The sequence below is a fragment of the Notolepis coatsorum genome (genome assembly GCF_963971535.1).
Source record: "Notolepis coatsorum genome assembly, chromosome: 1".
Classification (NCBI taxonomy): domain Eukaryota; kingdom Metazoa; phylum Chordata; class Actinopteri; order Aulopiformes; family Paralepididae; genus Notolepis; species Notolepis coatsorum.
In genome coordinates, this window is record NC_140165.1 from 84,417,452 (window position 1) to 84,445,310 (window position 27,859).

The 27,859-nt window shown below is 42.2% G+C and overlaps 1 protein-coding gene across 4 annotated transcripts in view; it reads right to left on the bottom strand.

Annotated features, from left to right (window-relative positions):
- Positions 1-789: 789 nt before the first annotated feature.
- The window catches only part of ift46 (intraflagellar transport 46 homolog (Chlamydomonas)), a 44,046-nt gene continuing 16,976 nt past the window's right edge, over positions 790-27,859 (bottom strand). For all 4 annotated transcript variants that reach the window (XM_084315799.1, XM_084315800.1, XM_084315801.1 and 1 more), the window contains exons 3-6: positions 23,560-23,861; positions 11,238-11,331; positions 8,594-8,725; positions 790-1,310 (exon numbers count right to left, since the gene is read on the bottom strand). In XM_084315799.1, the coding sequence (XP_084171925.1) occupies positions 957-1,310; positions 8,594-8,725; positions 11,238-11,331; positions 23,560-23,861 (882 nt within the window). In that variant the 3' untranslated portion in view covers positions 790-956. The remainder of the gene's footprint in view (positions 1,311-8,593; positions 8,726-11,237; positions 11,332-23,559; positions 23,862-27,859) is intronic.

A 27,859-nucleotide genomic window follows, 5' to 3' on the forward strand; every position in this document is an offset into this window, starting at 1 on the left:
ACCGAAGAGAATGGACTCTGTTTTACCCAGGTGTAATGATAGTTTGTTATCAGCGAGCCATATGCAGATTCTGCCGAGTTCCGAGCTGAGGGTTTTTTCAACCTGTAACTTGTTCCTGTCAGAGACCAGCAGGGCTGAGTCGTCCACGAACAGGAACAAGTTGCAGTCACAAGCTGACGACATGTCATTTGCATAAATTAGGAACAGTAACGGACCTAGTATGCTTCCTTGTGGAACACCACAGCTCACTGGGAGGGGGGGGGGGTAGGGTACCGTTTACCGCCACCATCTGTTCTCTCCCCTCCAGGTAGCATTGCATCCAGCTCGCTGATAGACTATCAAAACCAATTGCTTTTAGCTTGTCAATCAGAATGGAGTGATTGACGGTGTCCTCCTTTCCTCCCCTACCTTCTCATCTCCCACCTCCTCCATTCCTCTTCTACCTCTTCCTTTCCTCCCGAATGAACAGGTTGGCACCTTGCATGGTTGCCTCCGCCGTCGGTGTGTGAGTGAATGTGTGAGTGAATGGGTACAAATGTGAATAACAAATTGTAAAGCGCTTTGGATAAAAGTGCTATATAAAAAAGCAGCCATTTACCATTTACCATCTCCAGATGAGGTCCCTAGATGGAAGAACTCAGCAACTCAATAAGTCTACAACCAAATCATTTAATGCAAAACACATTCCAGTCTGGGAATATGTGTGAGGTTGTAATATATCTGGTGAAATGCCCCTTTAAAGTGTAGCAGCCAAATAAAACAAACAAAGCAACATCCCTTCCTCTGCTCAAGTTTCAAGTTTCTTTATTATTTGACATGCAAAAATACAGAATACCTTCACATGGAATGCTTTTTTCTGTTATGCTAAAAAAAAATCGATTAAAATCGTAAATCGGACTTAAATTTTTTTTATAATCGGGATCTTATTTTTAGGCCATATCGCCCCCAGCCCTAGCTCAGCTGCTGTGTTTGAAGTGCTGGGAGTTCTTAAACTCCAGATATAAGGTGAATAAGACGTGGAGAGACTGGATCCTGTTCTTGTACACAGGGATGTCCAGTAAACCGCATATGACGTCCACATAGTCCTTCAGACTGCAGTCTGTGTCCGCGGTCGGCAGGTCAACCTTGCCCAGCAGGTCCTCCAGCTCAGCCGGCCACTCCTGCATCAGGCTGTCGATGTCGGGCATCGTCTTGCTGTAGTGGACTGTGGCCGGAGGCTTGGAGCGATGCAGCTCTGTGATGCTGTCCATCCAACTGGCCACGGCTTTAGGGTTCCTCTGAGGAGAGGAGACACTGGTCACCTTCTTCATCTAGGAGAGAGAGAGAGAGAGATGGAAAGAGAGAGATATGGAAAGAGAGGGAGACAGAAGGAGAGAGGGAGGGAGATAGATGAAGAGAGAGAGGGAGGGAGAGAGATGGAAAGAGAGAGATAGACAGAAAGAGAGAGGGGGGGAGAGAGATGGAGAGAGAGAGAGAGAGACAGACAGAGGGAGGGAGGGATAGGGAGAAAGAGAGAGAGAGGGAAGGAGAGACAGAAAGATAGAGAGAAAGAGAGACAGGGGGAGAGAGATGGAGAGAGAGAGACAGACAGAGAGAGACAGACAGAGGGAGAAAGAGAGAGAGGGAAGGAGAGACATAAAGAGAGAGGGAGAGAGACAGAGAGAGGCAGAGACAGACAGAAAGATAGAGAGAAAGAGAGACAGAGACAGAAGGAGAGAGACAGAAAGAGAGAGGGAGGGAGAGATGGAAAGAGAGAGAGGGAGGGAGACAGAAAGAGAGAGGGAGGGAGAGAGACAGAAAGAGAGAGACAGAGAGAGATACATAAAGAGAGAGGGAGGGAGAGATATGGAAAGAGAGAGAAAGAGAGACAGAACCAGAAGGAGAGAGACATAACGAGAGAGGGAGGGAGAGAGATGGGGAGAGAGAGGAGGGAGGAGAGATGGGGAGAGAGAGGGAGGGAGAGAGATGGAAAGGAGAGAGAGATAGACAGAGAGAGGGAGGGAGAGAGATGGAAAGAGAGAAGGAGAGATACCAAATGAGAGAGAGGGAGAGAGATGGAAAGAGAGAGAGAGAGACAGACAGAGGGAGGGAGGGAGAGGGAGAAAGAGAGAGAGGGAAGGAGAGACAGAAAGAGGGGGAGAGAAAGAGAGACAGAGAGAGAGAGACAGAAAGATAGAGAGAAAGAGAGACAGGGGGAGAGAGATGGAGAGAGAGAGACAGACAGAGAGAGACAGACAGAGGGAGAAAGAGAGAGAGGGAAGGAGAGACATAAAGAGAGGGAGAGAGACAGAGAGAGACAGAGACAGACAGAAAGATAGAGAGAAAGAGAGACAGAGACAGAAGGAGAGAGACAGAAAGAGAGAGGGAGGGAGAGATGGAAAGAGAGAGAGGGAGGGAGACAGAAAGAGAGAGGGAGGGAGAGAGACAGAAAGAGAGACAGAGAGAGATACATAAAGAGAGAGGGAGGGAGAGATATGGAAAGAGAGAGAAAGAGAGACAGAAACAGAAGGAGAGAGACATAACGAGAGAGGGAGGGAGAGAGATGGGGAGAGAGAGGGAGGGAGAGAGATGGGGAGAGAGAGGGAGGGAGAGAGATGGAAAGGAGATAGAGATAGACAGAGAGAGGGAGGGAGAGAGATGGAAAGAGAGAAGGAGAGATACCAAAAGAGAGAGAGGGAGAGAGATGGAAAGAGAGAGAGAGAGAGGAGAGAGACAGAAAGAGAGAGAGAAAGAGAGACCGAGATGGAAGGAGAGACAGAAAAAGAGAGAGGGAGGCAGAGAGATGGAAAGAGAGAGAGGGAGGGAGAGACAGAAAGAGAGAGGGAGAGATGGAAAGAGAGAGAAGGAGAGAGACAGAAAGGTAGAGAGAGAGAGAGAGAGAGAGAGGAGAGAGAGAGAGAGAGAGAGAGAGAGAGAGAGAGAGAGAGAGAGAGAGAGAGAGAGAGAGAGAGAGAGAGAGAGAGAGAGAGAGAGAGAGGGATGGAGAGAGAAAGAGACAGAGATGGAAGGAGAGAGACAGAAAGAGGGAGGGAGGGAGAGAGATGGAAAGAGAGACAGAGAGAGAGACAGAAAGAGAGAGAGGGAGGGAGAGAGATGGAAAGAGAGAGAAAGAGAGACAGAGGCAGAGAGGGAAGGAGAGAGACAGAAAGAGAGAGAGGGAGGGACAGAGATGGAAAGAGAGAGACGGCAAGAGAGATTCGGTGAAAGAGAGAGGGGAGTAGAGGGAGGGATGGATCGATAACAGGAGAGGGAGGGAGAGAGAGAGGGGGGGGAGTGGAGGGAGGGATGGATGGATAACAGGAGAGAGGGAGGGAGAGAGAGACATATTTCTAATGGTCTCGTTTAAAACAAATAAAGCATGAACATTGGCATGGTGTACCTTTCTGTGTGTAATTCACCCACAATCTATAGCTCAACATGAAACAATTCACAATTAATCGTAAAAGTAGCAAAATAACAACATTTACGTTTTTGTTCACTGAGGAACTACACTTCATTTTGGCGCTGCTGACTGACCTCACCACAGCGTAGACTCCTGGCTGTATTAGGCAACAGCACTGAAAGATAGGCATTCTACTGGTAAGTGTAGTTCTTTTTTAACACATTCCCTGCCAACAACGAGTTTACTCGTTATTGGGAGCCAACGCTTGAACGCCAACAACGAGTATACTCGTTATTTGATCGTTCTTTCCTTTTTTTATATTTGTATTCATTATTCATCCAGGGACCTTGGTGTTACCATAGGGAATGAGTCTGAGATCGCCAAGGTGCAATACCGGCCGCATCCAGCTAGACGGCGGTATCGAGCACCCTTTGAAACATTATATCTTGGCCTGTGCGTCGATCAAATGTCTCCGGGCAGATTTTTCTTTGTCGGGCGAATGGAGCGGTTATAACGATCGGATTGAGAAGCGTCAAATGCTCCCGATGCATGATGTGTGGTGGATTATGTTGGCGACACGATCGACACCAATACTGGGACTCGCGAGCAGATAATTGGAATATTATTTTTGGGGTACATCCTAGTGAAGGTAAGGGCTATATGATATCAATCCTGCGTTGATCCAACCATGTCTTCACCTTGATCGCAACGTGTGTGTGTAACGTTACTCCACAACGTATGCCGTTAGTGACGATCAAAGCATCGAAAAACGACCCCCCCCCCCCCCCCTTTCATGCATTCATGATGAAACATAATACCTATGATATAGATTTGGTTTGGGAATAATAGCGGGTCCAGGCAAGAAGCGGCAGCGCTTTTAGTAGAATTGACGTATACGGCTATTACTCAGCCTTTCGGGAATTACCCCAGACCAATCTAAAACCATACTTATATTCACCACGGTATAACACGTTAACGTATGGATGAAGAAATTTATTCTTTTTCACATATTGAACGATATAGTTGATGTCAAATGGGCCATAGTATTGTATCAATAGCTATAATATAGAATATAGTTATCAGTGTTTCCCACAGGAATTTGTGAGACTGTGGTGGGTGAACCTTGGACCCTCTAGGGGGGTCCGACGTACAATTGTACATTTGAAAGTTAAATGCATCAATCTGGTGCACTTTGAGAACAAAATAAAGAGGCTAGATCTATGATGAACTTTGTGCTTAAACACAAAATCGACTAGAGCAGTGCTTCCCAATCCTCTCCTCGAAGCACCCAAGTTCCATGTATTTGTTAAATTCCACCACCAGCACACCTGATTCAACTTAACAAGCCCTTTATTAGTTGAATCAGGTGTGCTGGTGGTGGAATTGAACAAATACATGGAACTTGGGTGCTTCGAGGAGAGGATTGGGAAGCACTGGACTAGAGCAAACATTTGAGCCATCAAAGAAATTAAGCAAAAGTGGTTACCTGTGTTGAACTGGTTTATTTTTTAGAAAATACAAAAATATACTGGATTACTATTACGACTACTACCACTGCCAATACTACTGATACATCCCTATTGGCAAACTTTATATAAAAAATAAAAAATAAAAATATGATTAATACATTATAAAACTGTGGCGGGACAAATTATAACTAGGTAATTAATGGGAAACACTGAGTTATAGCTCTACAAACAAGGTGACGCACTCCTATCTTTTAAAGTGTGGCAGTGCTACCACGGGGCCCATCTAATGGCTGGCAGCCAATGAGTTAAGGACAAATTAAACAACCTTATAACACATTTTATTTCAACCAAAAATTCTTAAACAATAATGTCACTGGCGTTATCTGCAGAATATGCAGAGACCCTTTCCAAGCCAAGGTTGCTCTCCTCGAGCCTCGAAACGACCTGATTAAATATCGCATCAGAGTCTTCCTTGTGGTCATCATAAAAGTCCAACAATTTGTTTTGCAGGCCAAGCTCTGGGGTGTAAAATCGCACTGCTAGTGGGAATAATTTGGTAGTACCATGGTTCGATGCATCAGATGCAATTGAAAAAAATGGAAGATACTCTGGTTTACCTGCAACCAATGGCTTATTTAAGTTCTTTAATAATGTCTCCACGGATGCAGGTGCAAGCACGTCTGTAACGATAGCTGCACTCTTGGTGCGTCCGCATGCTAGTTTCTTAGCTAACTCTGAATCGGGGAACATCACAGGGTTAAGTTTTGATCCACAATCGCCAGATCTATAAGATAAGCCATGCTGCACGTTATGGTAGACACTGGTCACCTCAGCCGCTGTGACTTTGTCTGTGTTGCTGTCCTTTGGCTTCGAGAAAAAGCTAGTCATACTACTGTTAGTATTCCTTTGCTGTTCATTTTTTTTTGTGGGCCTCGCCATCACCGTGCCTCTTAACGTCCCCCTCTCCTCCATGTGTGATGGTGAAGCTCCTGTGACAGATTCTGCATTCGACCTTCTGGGGATCATCTGAAACTGATCTCAGCCACGAATATTTCTTGTCCCAGTCTCTGTTGTATGAGCAAAGTCTCTTTCTTTTTGCCTCCATTTTCCTTGTCTTAGCTAAACAACTTGTATCAGTAATATTTGGCGGTCTTCTGACTACTCGAGTGACTGACGTCAGTCACGTACTCACGTAACACACACAGCTGCCACGGCCTCGCGGCTCGCTCGGACAGGTGACAGGCAGCGCTGCGCGCCTCGCCTCGCGAGACTCGAGTGAGCTGCTCTGGCTGCGCAAATGCATTGGTTTGTGATGCCGCCCGATTTTTTTATTTTAAATATAAGAGGGTATTGGAACGAGGCATTAAATTAACAACATTTAAAACATTTTTTTAAATAATAATCTTTGAACGAAAAAAAAATATATATAAAAAAAAAACTATAATAATATTTTTTTTTTTTTAATCTTTGAATTGCAGGACATTGTTTTGTTGTTGCGGGACGCGTGTAGCTTTATGCCAAGCAAGCAGTGCAAAAACTTACCGTAGTGGCATGCAGTAATGCGCCTTTCATTTTCCGCCGCCCAGCGCCCAGGTCGCGCGGAAATAGGCTGTCTATTGCCATTCTCTTTGACAAACTCTAACCTTAACCAGCTCCTTAACAACGCCTAAACTTAACCGTTCTAACCTTAACCAACTCCGAAACAATGCCTAACCTTAACCATAGAAATTATATTGCCATTCTCTTTGACAAACTCTAACCTTAACCAGCTCCTTAACAGCGCCTAAACTTAACCGTTCTAACCTTAACCAACTCCGAAACAATGCCTAACCTTAACCGGCGAAAGAATACACGTTAAAAAAAAATCACGTTAAAAAATATTTTCGATGGGATTCGAACTCGCCAGCAAACAAGCCATAGGATCCACAGCCATGTGTCCTTGCCAATTGAGCTAGTGCCAGATAGTGAATAAGAGGCGGTGACTTATATATATTGAGCTCCAACCAAGGCGGGATCTCATGCGCATGCGCGGGCACCTCGCGCGAGCACGCCGGCGCACGCACGCACCTGAGCGAGCACGCCGCCGCCGGTGCACGCACGGTAGCATTTGTCTGAAAAGAAGGGCGCTTTACCGCACTAGCGTGCGGTGACGAATGCGGAAGCATTTTTGCACTGCTTGCTTGGCATTAACGTACAGGCTTGCGGGACGCGGGACAAACGGCCCAATATCAGGACTGTCCCGCGAGCAGTGATGCCACAGATTACTTGTAAAAGTAATCCGATTACTGATTATTGATTACTCCTTTAAAAAGTAATCCAAGTTACTTTACTGATTACTTGATTATCAGAGTAACTTAGTTACTTTGAAAGTAACTAGGTTACGAAGTCGTCGTCGTTCCCCCAACCGTTTTTTTTAAACGCTTTATTGAAAGTGCATAAATTATTATTATGTTTTTAACTTGTTTCTCTGCACATAACGTAAATTGTTAAACTAGTGCTTCAGCTTCTGTACCATCAAGTATGGTAAAGCAACAGTCTATGATGCTCACAGCATTAGAGCAGCCAGCCAGTGGTTTTACAAAACCAGTGTATCCATTCACATCTAACAAATGCAGGCTGAACTATTCAATTATATCAACTGTAACTATTAAATTGTTTTTATAAATGTCTCTCTATAAACATACAATCAGTCTCTCTTTAACATGTAAATTAACTGTAAATCTGGCAAATAAGAGCTTTTGCTCTGCCAATATACGATGAATTGAAAATGGGGGACCCTGATGTAAACAAGACGAAAGTCTTTCTCTGGTCTGCATCCCCTTAACAATTGTATGTATTGAGCTGTACTGTACTGTACCCATTCTGCAATCTGTTAATAAAGTTTTCATTCATTCATTCATTCATTCATCAAATATACATTAATCAAAAGGGAAAGAAACAATCTCTCTCTTTTGCTGTTTGGCTGGCCTCCGAGTCCTCCTGTACCTACTAGTCGAAGCGTCGGCTAGTGTTGTGATTCCAGATGCTTTCAATGCAATTGGATGTGCTGTTTTTAGCGGTAGACAGTATTTTGTTTCCTCCGCATATGAACGTGAAGTAGTGACTGACGAGCGTTTTGGGATGGAAGTCTGAACAGAAACTCACTTTTAATTTTGCCAAGCGTTTTGGGGTGGAATTCTCCGACGACGGAGCCCTGCTGTCACATGATTGGCGCATATGTCACATGACGTGCTGTGAAGACCCGCCCTACTCTGCCTCTGATTCGCAGACTGTGGATGGGGAATGTGATTGTACCAAAGCAGAGTCACTCACAGACAGAGTGTCCAGTCACGCCGCGGCCCGCGGGACACATTCTTGTGTAACCCTTTCACTGCCACACTACGTCACTCCCAAAAGAAAAACAGCTCAAAATGTATTTTTGACTGTCGAAAACGAAATAAAATACTGCATTCCGCCTGCATTATGAATTTATGATGAGATAGTAACGAAATAGTAATGCACAGCCACTTGGACAAGTAACTGCAATCAGATTACTGGCTTTTAAAGATTAACGCGTTAGATTACTATTTTCGGGGGAAAGTAATTGAGTACTTAGTAACGCGTTACCGGCATCACTGCCCGCGAGTCGCGGGACAGGTGGTCACCCTACCTGAAACTACAGTCACATAACTGAATACATAGCTCAGTTTGATATGATGTTATATAATATGATATGATATAAATTAAATATGATATGACTGACCTCAGTAGTGTTGTGTTGCTTAGTGTCTTCAGACAGCCACAGTGACAGGACTGTGGGGTCTGACTGTTTAACACAGGGTTCATCTAACACCAACAGACCAAGGTTGTCAGGATTACCATCTGGCCTTGGCACCTACACAACCACAACAACAACAAACGTTATTAGTACAAAACTCACCAACAATAACAGGGAGGCAACAACACCACATTTCCATTGCCGATAAGAGTAGTGATCTGATCCATACATTTAACTGAATACTATAGATTTAATCCATCAGTTTAAATGAACAGTATAGATTTAATCCATCAGTTTAACTGAACAGTATAGATTTAATCCATCCGTTTAACTGAACAGTATAGATTTAATCCATCAGTTTAACTGAACAGTATAGATTTAATCCATCAGTTTAACTGAACAGTATAGACTTAGACCATCAATTTAACTGAACAGTATAGATTTAGACCATCAGTTTGACTGAACAGTATAGATTTAGACCATCAGTTTGACTGAACAGTATAGATTTAATCCATCAGTTTAACTGAACAGTATAGATTTAGATCATCAATTTAACTGAACAGTATAGATTTAGACCGTCAGTTTAACTGAACAGTATAGATTTAATCCATCAGTTTAACTGAACAGTATTAGATTTAGACCGTCAGTTTAAGTGAACAGTATAGATTTAATCCATCAGTTTAACTGAACAGTATAGATTTAGACCGTCAGTTTAATTAAACAGTATAGATTTAATCCATCAATTTAACTGAACAGTATAGATTTAAATGTTGTCCTTTCGGACAAGTTATATTTTTTGTAGGTTTTTATTGATTTTTGCTACAGAGCAGTCTGGCAGAGAGAGAGAGAGAGAGAAAGAGAGGAGGAATGGGAGATAGACCGGGGAAGACATCCGGCAAAATTGCCGGGTCCGGGAGTCGAACCCGGGTCGGCCGTGTTGCACCGTAGTGCTGTATGCGGTGCACCACTCGGGCACTCCGAACAGTATAGATTTCAAGTCAAGTCAAGAGTTTTATTTGTCACGGCATACAAGCATACAGTGAAATGCGGGAGGTCATGACCATCAGTTTAACTGAACAGTATAGATTTAGACCATCAGTTTAACTGAACAGTATAGATTTAGACCATCAGTTTAACTGAACAGTATAGACTTAGACCATCAGTTTAACTGAACAGTATAGACTTAGACCATCAGTTTAACTGAACAGTATAGACTTAGACCATCAGTTTAACTGAAAAGTATAGACTTAGACCATCAGTTTAACTGAACAGTATAGACTTAGACCATCAGTTTGACTGAACAGTATAGACTTAGACCATCAGTTTGACTGAACAGTATAGGGAAGCATCAATGTCTCTACATATGTTGGTGTGCTGAATGGTCCTCCTTCTCGAACGAACATAGGTAAAAGTTACCAAGGAATTCCTTTCTAACTCGTTTTAGGTACTTATTCGGCATTCTCGAACGGCCTTATATTGTAAATTAGTTGTATGATTTATGTAGGATTTACAAACTCGAGAAGGCAGTCGTAAGTCGGACAGACCAGTGTGTGCTCGTGTTTTCAACAGATTTCTCTGGGACAAGTCATTGGGGATTGCCGATACTACAGACATCCGTGGAATTAAATAATTATAATGATAATAAATACGACAATATTTGTATCATTAACAATTACGTTTTGCATTTATAGTCCTGACTCAAAGAGGCATTGTGAGCATTACACACACTGCAAACTTAATAAATAAGAACTAAACTGATCGCAGCGGATATAGCTACTGTATTGGAATATACTGTATTAATATGTCATATACTGTCTTCTTCTCTATGATATTATTTATTGTTGGTTTGATGTATTCCTATTGCTATAACTAAATAAATGCGTGGAGAAACGGCTTAGTGAGGTAGCCTCAGCGCACGAGCACACCCACAAACACGTACTGTATACGTGCAAAATTAATCGTTCCAGCAAAGTAGGCTTCTATTATTCTAATTACTTGTTTTATTAGGTATTATAGTATTGTATGACGTATTAGCATGACATCTCATTTAGTAATGTCAATACTGAACGACGATTAATTGGTGATTGGCTCTTGACAAGCACTCTGAGGCTGCCTCACTAAGCCGTTTCTCCACGCAATTATTTATTTGTGGAGCATATATTTATCCCCCCTGGTTGGATGGTGTATTGTACTTGTGCTGAATAATAACAATACGTTTGAATCTAATACAATTTTGAGATCAGTCGCAAATCGCTTCCATGGTACCTGTTGAATGGGTCAGCAATGGTGCCGATCCAATGATGACCCTTTCGCTGTTTTGCACACGGCCCTTGCCGTTTTGCACACGCCTCCTTTGCCTTATAAGGAGCTGGTGGGGCGTGTCTGTATGCAAATTCAGGTATACGAGAACGTGCTTTGCAGTTTAAGAATGAGTGACGTATGTCATTCATGGGAACCCAGCTGTGAAGACTTTGGCGACTTACGGAGACAGTTTCATGCATTCAGGAATCCGGAGGATTTTTGTAAATTTGTTAGTACGAGATTTTTACAGAGAGATTTACAATGGTACTTACGAACATGTTCGAGAATGAGGACCAATGTCTCTACATGTGTTGGTGTGCTGACTGACCTTCAGGAAAGCATCAATATCTCCCACTGCTGGGATGAAGTCAGGAATGAACGGCTTCAGTTTGTGGTCCAACTCAATGTTCTGAGGGGTGTACCTATAAACAATAAAACGATAAATAACAATAACAATACACAACAAGAATACAACAATAACAATAAATAAAACCCTACAACCAACAAACAACAATAAATCCCTACAATCAATAAACGAGAATAAAACGAAGGTTAGGAATTAGCAGGTGTGGTAGCTGATTAATCTCCCTCCCAAATCTTCTTTCACATAAAAAGAAACTATGGACAACAGGGAGTCAAAGCAAGACAGTTTGACAGAATTAACTATAATTATAATTCATAACCTTCGTTATATCTCATACTGGCTTCAGCGTATTGCTGCACCTATTGGACAATGGGCGAAGCTGGCGCAAAGCCCTGATCAGTGTACACCCTGTTGGCCCTTTCTTTGATTGTTTTTCCTTAAATTTTTTTTGATATTTCTATTCATTATTCACCCAGGGACCTTGGTGTTACCATATGGAATGAGTCTGAGATCGCAAAAGTCCAATACCGCCGCCTAGTAGGAATGCGGCCGGTATTGCACATCCTTTGAAACTCTGTATTCGGCTGTGCGTCGATTATATTGGTCCGGGTGGACTTTTCTAGTAACCTAAACCTAGGGCTTCACCCGATCGCATTGAATCGTTTTCGGTGACCCCCGATTCATTATGCTGTGGTGGGTTATGTCGTGGGCCAAATGGACATACGATCTACCAGATGGCAATCAAATAATTGGAATAATCTTTTTGGAATCCCACCGGCCACAGGTAAGAGCAATTTAACGTCAATTTCAGCTTGATTGTGCCTTGTTTTCATAGCCATTGCCCTGATCAGCGTATGTTGTTGTACTAACGAATGCCGTTATTGACAATCAATTAATCAGAAACGACCCCCCCCCCTTTCATGCATTCATGATGGAACATAATAGGGAGGTGTAGTGGTTACGTCATTGCCGTTTTTCGTGTTCCACCCTCTGTCCAACGCAATGTATTTCCCCATTTCCAATTTCTAAATCGTCTCGTTTAAAACAAATAAAGCATTATTGGTGTACCTTTCTGTGCTTATTCATCCACAATCTATAGCTCAACATGAAAATATTCACAATTAACTCATTCAGGGCCAACAGTGCCCTCTGCTGATGGCCCTTCCGTGCCAACGCTATATCCAATGGAGAATAGGACTTATTTGCGAGTACTTAAAACATATCAAATATAATAGCAATAGACCTAATTAATAGTGATCGTCAATTAGTTGCTTCCAGTCAACATGCACGAAACAGATAATTTTTTCATACATACATTTCCATTTTATACCGTGATGAATATCAATATATTTCTAGAGCGTTCCGTCTCATCTCAATAAACTCCAGCAAATCGAGCTTAAATGTATTTCTAGGGCTGTACCGAATGCTTCGAAGCTTCTATCATAATGTTGACATTCGAATTCTAAATCAACATTGGAATTTTTAATAATAAAAAAAAAAAAAAATTAAACCAACTGTTTAAACCAATGGGGGTTTTCTTAACAGTTGCAGTTAAAGATTAGGCTACACTAATATTATACTATAAGACGTCACCATCACTTTCATACCAACCGTGCCCTTATTGGATTATTTATGTTGACAAAACTGATGAGTTATATTCATTAAAGAAAGTGTATTTAATAAAAGAAAAAGACTAATTTAATCAGATTAATCACTTTATTCAAATTGAGGATTTAGTTAAAAATAAAATAAAAATAAAAAACTTTATTTGTATTTTATGAAGTAATTTAAATTTTTTTGTAGACATTCGAAGCTTCGTTCGAATACTTCAATCGAAGCTTCGAATGTTAAAAAATGACATTCGGTGCAGCCCTACTGACAGCTATGACCTTACCTGCTACACTTGACGCTTGTTTCCTTTTCCATGTGGTGATTTTTAAATTGTATCTCCAGTATATATTCAAGCTTACAGACAAGTAGCCGGAAACAACAAGTGATATCTTCACTTGTCTACTGAGGCCCTGTTTAGACGGAAACGCTAGCAGGTGAATCCGCAATTTTTTTTTTTCGGATGTGCCTTTCGTTTATACGGAAACTGCGTTTTTACGGGGTGAAACCGTAAAAAAGTGAGACCACCTTCCAGGGTGGAATTCCTAGAAACGATAAACCTTTGCGCTATCATCTAAACCAGGGGTGGGCAACTTTGTATATGGTGAGGGCCACAAAATGTCCACAATCAATCTGGGGGGCCGCATTGTTTATCGGCAGTCCCGCCAGTAGTACCCCATCACTCAAATAGCCCATAATAGTCACAGATGTGATAAATAAGGTATATAAACAATTATAATGTGTTGTAACTTTGTTTTTATTCCATTTCAAATGCATTTAGTAATGCAATTTCAACTTTATGAATTTATAAACAGCTGAATTTAAAAGTATTGCTGTAACCCCAAATATATACAAAAATGATCAATTATAATTAAGGCTTCTAATAAAATAAATGTATGAACTTAAAGCCCACTGCTCAACAAACACAAAGCAGCATTCCTGCTGCATTTCACTACAACAGTAAATCAAAAGTGCAATAATAAATGATTTTGTTAAATGTATAAACTTTTATCCTGCTACTAAACAAAACATTATAACACTGAAATGCATGTTATGGATATGAAGCACTCAGGAATGTTTTGTTTAGTAGCAGGATACAAGTTTATACATTTAACAAAATCATTTATTATTGCACTTTTGATTTACTGTTGTAGTGAAATGCAGCAGGAATGCTGCTTTGTGTTTGTGTTATTAGTGTTATCTGAACACTACAAAAGTAGTGTAAAGTGCAAGTAAAGTAAAGTGCAATACTACATGCCTCCCATTGACCCTTTATCAAACTGGCATGACATTCACCCTCGCCCCACAGTGGGTCAATAATGGTTATAATAATAATAATAATGGTCCCCTCTCTACACCTCTCCATCATCTCCCCCCCTCTCTACACCTCTTCATCATCTCTCCCCCCCCTCTCTACACCTCTTCATCATCTCCTTCCCCCCCTCTACACCTCTTCATCATCTCCTCCCCCCCCTGTCTTTAATGAGACACTTGTGGTCTCTCCATTTGGCGCACAATAGCAGGAATGTCAACTTCAATGTTTGTGCATGCAATCTGTATCAGATGAAATAATGTTTCATCCGACAGCCTGTTTCTCTCCTTTGACTTGATGTGCTTCATGTTTGAGAAATTGCTCTCACGTATGTATGTGCTCCCAAACATACTGGCCATAGAGAGGGCAAAGTCCCTGAGGAGTGGGAAGCGGGGCTCAGGTAGCAGTTTCCAAAACGAAATTCCCCTCTCATTTCTCTTTGCTTGAAAAAAAGGATCCGACTGTAGCTCGCACAGTTCAAGCTGCAACGGTGGGGGCTGCTCTGACACCGTAGCGGTGAGGGGGCCGGCAAACAGCGCTATCCGTGACTGCATGCCGTTGAAATCTTCAAACCGATCATTGAATTGCATTTGCAGTGTTTCAATGTCGCTCCTGTACTTTCCGACGGCTCAGCCATCGGATTTCTGTGTGTAGCTGCAAGTCGCCATAATCAGTGTCCATCTCTTCCAAAAAGGAGACAAACTTTCTATGGTTTAGTGACCTGTTGCCTCCACGAATTAGATTGGTAACCTTGGTAACCAAATCCATAACATGGCTGTATTCAAGCTTCTTGGCACAGAGAGCCTCCTATATCAGATAAAAAAAAAAGAAAAACGATTTAACGACTCTCGCATATAATTTGACTACACTCGACTCGCATTGGTCATTATAGTGACGCACAATAGATGGAAATTATGTTAGCGAACTTACCTGATGTATAATGCAGTGCAGTATTGGACACTCAACGCCACTCTGCCTTAGAAGCCCGGCGAATCCATCGGTAACAACAGCCGACAGTTTATCAAAACCCCCATATTGCTGCACGGCACTTTCAACAGCGTTGAATATGTGCACACTAGGGCTGACCCCTATTAGTCAAATAGTCGACTAATCGATCGAAAGGAGCCATAGTTGACTGCCAACTCTTCTTAGTCGAATACAATACAAAAAAATAAAAAATAAAAAAATATTATACTTTTTTTTTTTTTTTTTTTTTTTTTTATATTGGCCTGGGGCCGCATGGAACGTCGGTGAGGGCCGCATGCGGCCCGCGGGCCGCCAGTTGCCCCTCTCTGATCTAAACTGTCAAACCGCATAAAACGATGACGAAAGGGTTGTCAAGGCTCTCGTCGCGCGTACTGCTTACATCACAGGCATGCGCCAGTAGCCTAGAAGCGTAAACAAAACATGTCTGATTCTATCCATGGCGATCACCTGAAGGCTACATTGGCAGTACTTTTAAATACACAAGAATCTGTCCCGCGGCTATCACAACTATTAGTACTGGACCCACTGTCTGTGAGTGACTCTGCTTTGGTCCAATCACATTCCCCACCCACAGTCTGCGAATCAGAGGCAGAGTAGGGCGGGTCTTCACAGCACATCATGTGACATATGCGCCAATCGTGTGACAGTGGGGCTCAGTCGTCTCGAGTCGTTACAGCGTCGTCTGCACGCAGAATTCCATCCCAAAACGCTAGTCTAAACGCAAAATTAAAAGTGAGACCGTAAGACGACTTTTGCGGTTTCTGTTCAGACTCTCTCCGTCTAAACGTAGCCTGAGATCTGAGATCTTCTGAGAGAATTGTTGAATAGATACACAAATGTTCTAGAATGTTTGATTATGACATCATACTGTGTCATCACAATGGAACATGTTGAATAGATACACAAATGTTCTAGAATGTTTGATTATGACATCATACTGTGACATCACAACGGAACATGTTTGACTTCATTTGAATAATATAAATAATATGCATGCTATAATATAATGTAATGTAATATTATATATTATAATATAATGTAATATAATAATAAAGTATATTATATTTAGCTCCCATTTGAATAATATAGAAACATGTCTAAAAACATGACATTCTTTAGAAGTCTTAAAATAAAATACATTTAATTTAAATTTAAATAAATGTAAAATAATAATAACTTTATTTATATAGCACCATTCATACAGATTGCAGCTCAAAGTGATTTACACAAAAAACGAAACAAAAGGATAAAGAAAAAACTATAATAATTAAATAAAATAATAAAGACATTAAAATGATAAAAACAGTAATAAAACAACTAGATAAGATAGTAAAAATAGCTAAATAAGACAAACAGTAAGACACTAACATAAGACAATAAATAAATTACAAATAAAATAATAATGACAGAAGAATAAAATAGTTAAAATAATAAAATAGCTAAATTAGATAGTAAACAAGAAAAAAATTTATAACAGTAAAATAAGACATTAATAAACAACAAATAAAATGATAAAAAAACTACATAAAATAATGATAAAAATTATAATAAAATATTTAAGTAAAAATAATAGAAATAAAGAAAAATAAAATAAAATAAAGATAATAATTCATTTAAAAGCTATAGTTTAAAAAGGTAAGTTTTGAGCAGTTTATTTAAAGTGCCAACAATCTAATATAATTATTATTATTCTTTAATTTTTTTACAAGTCGATTATTAATTTCAATATAAAATATTCGTTGACAGCCCTACAAGTACAATTAGTTACTGCATACTACATCACCCCTGAGTGGAACATGGAAAGCCAAACTTCTCCCCACTGTACCGTTGAGCTTCGTTCGAATACTTCAATCGAAGCTTCGAATGTTAAAAAATGACATTCGGTACAGCCCTATGTATTTCCTTAGAAATCGTGCCATTTGTCGCTTGATTTATGAATAGTTTTCAAATAGACGCTAGATTATCGATATTATACGATTATACGATTGCACGAAGAGAAGCGGGGTCTGAAAAATCGCTTCTCCGGACTTTGGTCGGCGCGAACCTCACACACACACGCGCGCTCCGATGGCGGTGATAGGAACATCTGATTACCCCAAGATTCGTAACATAAAGGCCTTACCTCACATCTGATGTCATGCAAAAAGATTAATCCAATTCCTGATCGCCATTCCAAATATTGATCGCATTTATTGATCCAACGTTATATCCAAAAACACATAATCCACGATGCTCCCAGTCTATTGAGTCAATGCAATAGTATCCAGCTGCATGCCCGAGAAGTAAAACCTGGACCGGACTTATTTTTTTGATGCACAGTCCCAGCCAATCCAATCCAATGTGCAATACCATCCGGGAGACGATAGGCGGCGGTATTTGCCCTTTGCGAGCTCAGACCCATTCCCAATGATAACGTCAGGCTGGATGGAAGAAAAATGAATGGATATCGCTAATAAAAGAAATAACGATTAAAACCCGACTATACTCGTGATTGGCACGAAAGCGATGGTGAGTTAACCCAACTATACTCGTGGTTGGCACTGAATGGGTTAATCATAAAAAAAAAATTATTTCAACCAAAAATGCTTAAACAATAATATTAACTCAATGGAAGCCAACCACGTAATATTACGTGTTTGCCCGAAAACCGTTGGGTTCCAGCCACGTAATATTACGTTCTTGGTTCATTTTTTATTTATTTTTTAATATCCTATTTAACAACACATTCGGGGCCAGACCCGGGATATCTCGGGTTAACTCACCATGCGCTGGGCGCCAAACCCGAGAAATCTCGGGTTTTAATCGTTATTTCTTTTATTAGCTATATCCATTAATTTTTCATCCATCCAGCCTGATGTTATCATTGGGAATGGGTCTGAGCTCGCAAAAGGGCAAATACCGCCGCCTACGCCTTCCAGCCGGTATTGCACTCCATTAGAAATGATGTAGTTTATTTTCTGGGCCGATCTGAGCCGTGCGGGCAGGGTTTAAATACTCCGGCAGGATGAGCGTTTACAACGATACATCTGCGAGGCTGGCCCCCCCCCTTCATATGCAATACCGGACAATGTGGGACAGACCTCCATGAGCAGTATTTGGAATGGCGATCAGATAATTGTTCTTTTTTGCATTACATCAGAGATAATGTAAGAACACTATATATCAAATCTTGCGTTGATCTGATATTTCTTTCTCCCGCGATCGAAGCTGTGTGTGTGGACTGTGTTGTGCTTTTTACCGTTGGCTGCGGTGGGGGGGGGGGGGGGGGGGGGCGAGCACCCCGCTACAAGCCCCATTTCATTCTTGCATTCCTAATAGACAGTCTCCTCCCCACCGCATGTATATATTCCCTCCCCGCCGTATGTATATTTCTCTCCCACCCACCCACCCCCTCCTAATGTACAGTCCCCTCCCCATCATATGTATATACTCTGTCAGGATCTAGGAGTAACAGTACTGTATATTTGAATACCGTTTATGTCACAAATGTATCAGTACTAAATACCTATATGTCCCTATGCCATAAATGTCATGTATGTTGTGTATGTCATAAATGTCTATATGAATTGAAAATGGGGGACCCTGATGGAAACAAGACAAACGTCTTTCTCAGGTCTGCATCCCCTTAACAATTGTGTGTATTGAGCCGTACTGTATTGTACCCATTCTGCAATCTGTTAAATAAAGTTTTCATTCATTCATTCATTCAAGGATAATAACGATAATCTAGCCTTGATTTCAGGAAGATTCGATATTCAGGCGAAAAATTACAACGTGATAAGTGGATTCCACTAAAACACTATTATCGCTCTTTTCCTGGGATTACTAAGAATCACCAAAACTATACTCGTACTCAAAACGGTATAAAACGGAAATGTACAGATGAAAAAACAATCACTTTTTTGCATGTTGACCAGAAGCAACTCACTGACAATCGACAGTGTTATTAGACCCATAGCTATAATATAAGATATATTTTAAGCACTCGCAAATTTTGCAGTCTCCCCATTGATTACAGCAATGGCGTTCTAGCCAGAAGGTAGACAGCGACCCCTGGCACTGAATGAGTTAATGCCAGGGACCCGTATGTTGCCGTTAGAAGCCCTACTGCGACGCTGAGGGTGCAGTACCGGCCAGATTCTCCCAGGTGGCGGTATCGAGCTGCAGTAAACCCTGTTCCAGACCCTTGTGTTACACTGTAAGGTCTCCGAGCGCAGTTTTTTACTAGACGGCAAGGCTATAGGTTCAATCGGTCGCATCCAAACGTCTACGGGACATCCGATGCATATGCTGTGATTGATTATGCCGTGGCCCTAATCGACATTGGATGTACCAGATGGCGATTAAACAATTGGAATATTATTTTTGGAATACTCCCGATCAAAGGTAAGGACTATCTGACGTAAATTCTGGCTTGATTGTGCAATGTTTTCATACCGATCCAGCTAATCAGCGTTTTTAGCATTCAATACTAATGCCGTTACTGGTAATCAATAATCAGAAACGATTTCCCCCTCCCACCCCTTTCATGCATTCATGATGGAACATAATACCGATCATATACATTTGGATTTTTAACTCTAGCTTGTGTAGGGCCGAAACGCCAATGGATTTAATGTTATTAGCTTAGCGCCTTATGAATAGCCTTGCAGGAATGATCCCAGATCATTCCGATATAACACTCATATTCACCACGGTATAAAACGGGAACGTATTGATGAAACAAATATTTCTTTATGGCATATTGAACGGAAGGTTCATACCGTCAATTGACAATGATATTGGATACATAGCTATAATATAAAATATAGATTTAGCTCTACAAACAACGTGACACACAGTGAAAACTTTTAATGAAAAGCGGACCTTCCTAGAGTGGGGCCCGTCTAATGGCCGGCAATGATTGAGTTAATGATAGAAGGGAACTCATTTTGTGCAAAAATGGAAAGCTTTTCAATTTACATGCGGCAGAATTGTTACAATAGCCAATAATCCATTTTCCCAATGATAAATCCATATACGGGTGGAACAACCAGTGACGTCAGACTACACCTCCCTATACCGATCATATGCATTCGAATTTTTTTATTGTAGCGTGTGTAGGGATGGAATGCCAATGGATAATATATAATACACGTCGCAGGCTATTACTAGCCTCCCAGGAATGACCCTAAACCACTCTAAAACCATACTTATATTCACCACTGTATAAAACGGGAATGTATGGATGGAAAAATTATTTCTTTTACACATCTTGAACGATAAGATACTCGATGTCAAATGGGCCATAGTATTGCATCCATAGCTATAATATAGAATATAGTTATAGCCCTGTAAACAAGGTGAGTGACTCCATTGGTTTAATGCGTGGCAGCTAGGGGTGTAACGGTACGTGTATTCCTCCCGCGAATTTACGGTACGGCCGTCACGGTGCGGTACGTGCAGCCATACGAAGAATACGCCTCACAGCGCAAACATACCAGTTGCACATGCAGGCACTCGCGGGTTCCGTGCGAGAACAGTGCGCGTGGCCGGGCACACAGAGTCCGACTTCAGACTCAGAGCGGGCGGAAGTGCACGGAGGAAGGCACATTTACATTGGAACAGCTGCAGGGGCATTACAATTTTACAGTTTTCTTTCGTTTTCTTGTTCGCCCAATAATGTTAACCAAATGAAACCAATGGAAAGACACACACACACGCGTCGCCAACACACACGCTGCACGTCGCCAACACACACACCAACAACCGCGGACTCTCTCTCACAGGCACAGCTGATCAAATAAAAAAAAGAAACATAGTTTTCCGGACTGATCATCTGAGCTCCTCTCCAGTTTAACTGCTACTGTGTTTAAATCCAAAGAATCCTCTGCCATTGTTGTAACATGTCATCTGTTCTCTAGTATTCAGTCTCGTGAAGTTAGATTTCTCTGATATTTTTTTTGCGATCTAAAATCATATTGCATCACGCGAGCCTACCCTAGCCTACCCAAGGGCCGCCGGCGATCAGATGTGAAAAAAGCGCCCCCTATCGTCTCCCAGATGACATCAGGGATTTTGGAATGGACTCAATGAAAATGGATGGGGGAAAAAAAATATTCCAGTCCACATTTTCCAGTCCACTGATGCAGCCGGGGTTACCAGAGTTCATTCATGAGTTCTACTGTATACACGTTAGATCTATACACTTATCGATTTTTTCGAATGGTGATCAGGAATTGGAATATACCAGTTGGATACCATCTGATGTCAGGTAAGGAATCTATGTTATCAGTGTTAGGATAATCAGACTCGTTTTGATGAAGATATAAGCTTTTTTCTGATATGTGCTCCAGCGGTTTCACTGTAAAATCCATGAGGAAATGAAAACGGCTATTATCAGCGCGCGCCTCGAATGTGCGTGCGGGCACGTATACTATTGATCATCTAGCGTTTATTTGAAAACGATTCATAAATAGGCGGACAAATATCAACATTCTGGAATATTCCAGTAAAAGACGATTATCACAGAATGGGCTGTTTTTTACCTCAAAACGGGTGCTTTTCAAAATGCTCTCAAACGGAAATGAAGCGACGGGCAGATTAGACACATAGCCATAATTTAAAACATAGATTAGGCGATATTAAGGTTAACATTGGCGCCGATGGTGGCATTCAAGCACTAAGTCGTGCGCCCCCTGGTGGCACTGAAAGTGTTAAAGGGGCAGTGGATGCATGAACACAGAATGACACCAGTATCACTGACTACCACGGCAAGCCTATAGAAAATTATTCGATTTAATAATAATAATTATAATAATTATCATAAATATAATATATACATTTACATTTTTTTTTTAAAGATTTAATTATATTAATAATAATTTTTATAAATATTTTTTTTCTGTTGTACCGAACTCGTACCGAACCGTGACCCTAATACCGAGGTACGTACCGAACTGTGGCTTCTGTGTACCGTTACACCCCTAGTGGCAGCGCATAGCCATATCCCGAAAACAGCGTGGCAGAGAATGAGTTCAAATATGTGATAAACTCTGCTTTTTATTATTCTATTTATTGTCATTTTGTTGTTGTTATTATTGTTGTAGTTGTGTTGTGAAGTCCTGTTTATTATTATTATTATTATTATTATTATTATTACTACTGTGTTGAGTTGTCTTGTTTTGTGTGAAAAAGAAAGAGAAAACTAAATTAAAGATGTGATAAACAACTCCTGTCTCTGTTAACAAGTAGAGAACAGAGTCAAACCAGCCATGAACCAAACTGACAATTCAGAGGAGATGGCTGAGAAGAAGATAGACCCAGGTCCTGTTCTAAAAGGAACAGATAAGGAGGTAGGGAATAAAGGAAGGAAAGGTATCTAGGTTAAGCCTTGTAACAGACTAAAAAAGGCACTAAGGTAGTACCTTGTGATGTACTGATGGTAATAATACTAGTACCTTGTGATGTACTGATGGCAATAATACTAGTAGTACTACCTTGTGATGTACTGATGGTAATAATAATATTAGTAGTAGTACCTTGTAATGTACTGATGGCAATAATACTAGTAGTACTACCTTGTGATGTACTGACAGTAATAATACTAGTAGTAGTACCTTGTAATTTACTGACGGTAATTATATTAGTAGTAGTACCTTGTGATGTACTGACGATAATAATACTAGTAGTATTACCTTGTGATGTACTGATGGTAATAATATTAGTAGTAGTACCTTGTAATGTACTGACGGTAATAATACTAGTAGTACTACCTTGTGATCGTTATAATACTAGTAGTAGTACCTTGTGATGTACTGACAGTAATAATACTAGTAGTAGTACCTTGTAATGTACTGACGGTAATAATATTAGTAGTAGTACCTTGTGATGTACTGATGATAATAATACTAGTTGTACTACCTTGTGATATACTGATGGTAATAATACTAGTAGTAGTACCTTGTGATGTACTGACGATAATGATATTAGTAGTAGTACCTTGTGATATACTGATGGTAATGATAATAGTAGTAGTAACTTGTGATGTACTGACGATAATAATACTAGTAGTAGTACTACCTTGTGATGTACTGATGGTAATAATACTAGTAGTAGTACTACCTTGTGATATACTGATGGTAATAATACTAGTAGTAGTACCTTGTGATGTACTGATGATAATAATACTAGTAGTACTACCTTGTGATGTACTGACGATAATAATACTAGTAGTAGTACCTCTTGATGTACTGATGGTAATAATATTAGTAGTACCTTGTGATATACTGATGGTAATGATAATAGTAGTACTACCTTGTGATGTACTGATGGTAATAATACTAGTTGTAGTACTACCTTGTGATATACTGATGGTAATAATACTAGTAGTAGTACTACCTTGTGATGTACTGAAACAGCTCCTTGACCTCCGTGGATACTGGAAGGTTGTCGTAGTCTGCTGGGTCGTACGCCCCCTCTAGAGCGGAACACCGTTCATCATCATCATCATCAGAATCCTCTTCGTCAGAATCCTCCTCTTCGTCGTCATCATCTTCATCGTCATTAGCACTCAGAGTCGCCTGGCCGTTAATTGGCTCCACCTGTTTGGGTTTTTCCTCGTTGTCAAATTCATCACTGCTGCTGTTGTTGGTTGCCATGGTACCACGTGCACGCCTTCTGCTTGTCCGCCGTGACTCAGTCTACAAGGAAGTATGGAGAAATATTTACTCATCAACTCAAAGTCATGGAGTTGAGCAGCCATGTTGAAGCCCAGTGGACAAGGTGATAGATTGATTGATTCTTTTATTTTCGTGTCATGCACACAAAGTGCCCAAACCCCATGGGTTTATAAGACACCAGAAATACTGTTGCAGTGTTCTATTATTTAATTTCATTACATGGATACAAATTACAGCTCGGTCTTAAACAAAGTAGTCAGCCTTCTCTTCCCAAGCTTGGCAAATAAAATCTAGCCCATTAGGAAATGGAACCTGTAACTGAGGGGTACAATTCCCTGACTGTATTGATAAGTATGGTATCATTAAACCACTACCGATTATGTACTTTAACTACTGGCCACACAGTACATGATATAGATATGATGAACACTTTCCCACCTGATGAAACGAAGTCCACACAAATGTATAAATCGAATATTTTATATAGCAAAGGGTATATACAACGTTCACTTAATGACATTTATGATTTGAATGCACTTGTAAGGCAAATGAGTATTCGTAGGCAAATCAACATTGAATGTCCAATCTCTGGTTACGCAGGGAGCAAGTATACAACCTGGTTCTTTAGGGAACTATAGCGATGGTACTTAAATGATTATAGCTGGATACACTAAAGGGGGGTCCCGCTGGTTGTAAGTCAGTAGGGGGGGGGGGGGGGGGGTTAGGAGAGCCGCTGGCGATATCCCATCTGGCCGACGATTTCTTGGGAGAATTCAGAGTGCTGAACACGGTGCCCACAGAACCTCGGTCCACAGATGAATACAGCTGGGCCCTCTTGTAGACGGTAGCTGCCGGTCCACAACGAAGAGACGTGAGGCGACCTCACTCGGGGTAGAGCGCCGTCTCACCTGGACTCCTCTCGGGGGGTAGTTCCAACACTCAGCAGTGTTGGCTGTTATCCATGGCGTAATCAAAGCACCCAAAGCAAGTAGATAATCCAAGCCGTGTAGGGCTCGCCGTCGTCCGGGTAAAGTAATCCAATGTACAGGTCCACTCGTCCTGGCCCAGAACTCCTCGGATGAAAGCACCACACGTGGTCTGCCCAGCCTGGTTAAGACTCTAGATAACGCCAGGAACGATGGGGGTACTGCTCACTTTATAACTCTAACCGAACGATGCACCATACATAATAGACTATTATTAACTTAATAGAAATACGTCCCACTCGACGGTATAGTGCCAAACTATGACAATTCAACTATTAATCCACACGATGTCTCAATGCCTATTCTGAGGCCAAGTAGGCCATACTGCACCACACGTGGGTCGTGGGTGAGGCTTCACGTCTGTTACTAGGTTGGAGGGTAAAGGACTAATGGACTAAAAGAAAGTTCTACTTTACTTGCGCCATATATATATGTGCTGTGAACAAATAGTACCATTCGTATTTCGCCAGACGTATTCCTACGCGGAACCGGGCTTGTAACGACATGTTCGTCGGCACGATTGAACTTGAACCAAGGGGCTTGGCTGCTGGCGCCAGGTTCTTGTCCAATGGTAGAATGAAACTATTATGGGCTGTTAGTAGACTAAAGGGATATTCAGTGTATATGTACAAGGAATATACAAGGGATATCAAACGATATACAAATACTATTAAATATATATCCATAGATAAATATATATATTCGGTTTAATCTGATCCTTCACAACAGCCGCCCCCTAATTAGTCCCACCTAATTAGCTAAGCAGAGACAGATTAACCGCACTGTCTACCACTCAAGGTCCGCTGTAAGGGTCAGTCAACTCACAAAGTCATGGGGTCATGGTCGTCATCGATAGTGTCTGGGAGTCTGGGCAGTTCTATTAGCCTCGCCACGGGTCGTGTGTAAGTTCGCCCTTGGACGAGCACCTCGGCTGCTCGGACCTTGCCATCGGCACCGGTGATCACTTTGCTTACGCGGCCAGCCGGCCACATAGCTCTGGGTAGTGACTGGTCGATAATCATGACGACTGTTCCTTCTGTCAAATTGTCTCTCTCTTTTACCCACTTCTGGCGGGTCTGTAGAGACGGTAGGTAGTGGAGTAGAAAGCTGTTCCAAAACTTGTCAGCTAGTACTTGACTGTACCTCCACATTCTTCGGCCGTTCGCTTCTTCAGGCCTGTACATTGTCTGGGGTAGCGCGGGGTCCAGCCGCCCCATCAAGAGTGTGTTGGGGGTGACTGGGTCGACATCTGCTACATCACTTGAGACGTAACCGAGGGGCTTTGAGTTCAATACTCCCTCGATCTCCGTGAGGACTGTCATTAGGACTTCTTCCGCCACGGTCTGGGCCCCAAGCACGGCGTACAGGGCTGTCTTTATTGAACGCACTTCTCGTTCCCAGGTTCCACCGAAGTGGGGTGCGTTCGGGGGATTAAACTGGAAGTCAATCTGGGATGGAGCGAGGTGGGTCTTAAGTTCTGGGCCCATAGCTTGGAAGCTCTCTCTCAGCTCTCTTTCTCCGCCTTTGAAGTTTGTCCCGTGATCAGACAACAATGTAGACGGTTTTCCTTTCCGTGATGTGAATCTTCGGAAGGCCATAAGGAATGAGTCTGTGCTCATGGTCGAAAGGAGTTCGATATGTATCGCTCTGGTGGTCATGCATTTGAATACAATACCCCACCGCTTCTCGGTTCCTCTTCCTTTCTTTATATACAACGGGCCAAAACAGTCCATGCCTGTGGAGTGGAATGGCTTGTCGCCGAGTCGGAGGCGACAGGGAGGTAGGTCAGCCATCCGGGGTATGCTGGGCTGCGCGCGCCACTTTCGGCAGTCTAGACAGGTTCGCTGGAAGCGTCGCACTGCTTCTCTTCCTTGAAGTATCCAATAGCGACGTCTGATCTCCGCGAAGACTCTCTCTGCTCCTGCGTGGTGTACATCCTCGTCGTATTTCTTTATGATCAGCTCTGTGACCTTGTGTCGGCTGTTCAAGACTATCGGGTACTTAACGTCATCCGGTAGATCGGGGGCTCTCCGCAGACGACCACCCACTCTGATGAGATTATGGGCGTCGCTCTCGGGTGCCAGGTGGAGCAGTCTGCTGTCTGATGGGACGGGCTTTCCTCCCTGTAGACAGTCTAGCTCATCGGGGAACGAGTCTCTCTGGGCTCGTTGTAGTAGAAGAAGTTCTGCTTCTTCGTAGTCAGCTGCTGAAATGTCGGCAGTGGGCTGAATCTCTGGGTGGTGCCGCAGAAATGTCTTTAGCTGCGCACTCTGTAGGGTAATGCAGTCATCTATGTTGGGGTCTGTGGAGGCGACTGTGCTCAGTCCACAGAACATAGGTTTCTTGTTCTCAGCCTCCTCTTTACTCGCTTCCCGTGGGGTGGGCGTAGGCCACTCTTCTTCCGGGAGCTTGAGGAATTCTGGTCCGTCACTGTAGATGTTGCGACGGGTGAGGTCATCTAGGGACATTCCCCGGGTGATGACGTCAGCTGGGTTGTGTTTGGTGTCCACATACCGCCAGCTCGCTGCTTCTGTTAACTCTTGAATCTCGGTGACTCTGACTCCCACGAAGACCTTGTATCTGCATGAATCAGACTTGATCCATGTGAGTACTGTCGTGGAATCTGACCACAAGATTGTTCTGTGCACCGGAATGGTGAGTTCACGTTGGATTAACGTGGCTAGATGCGCTCCTGCTAGGGCTGCGCAGAGCTCTAGACGCGGGATAGATTGTTGCTTTCGTGGGGCTATTCTTGAGCGAGCCAGGATGAAAGCAGTGTGTATCTCTCCTCCCTTCTCCTGGGCACGCAAGTAGGCCACCGATCCATAGGCTACTTCGGAGGCGTCACTGAAGACGTGTAGATCCATCTTGCATGTCTCTGGCCTCACTGTGGGTGGGAAGTAGCTGCAGCGTATATTGACGCCTGGGAGTGAGCGGAGCTCCGTCTCCCACTCTCTCCATGTGGAGGCAAGGTGTGCGGGTATTGGGTCGTCCCAGCCCTGGTCCTTGTCCCATAGTGCTCGTACAATCATC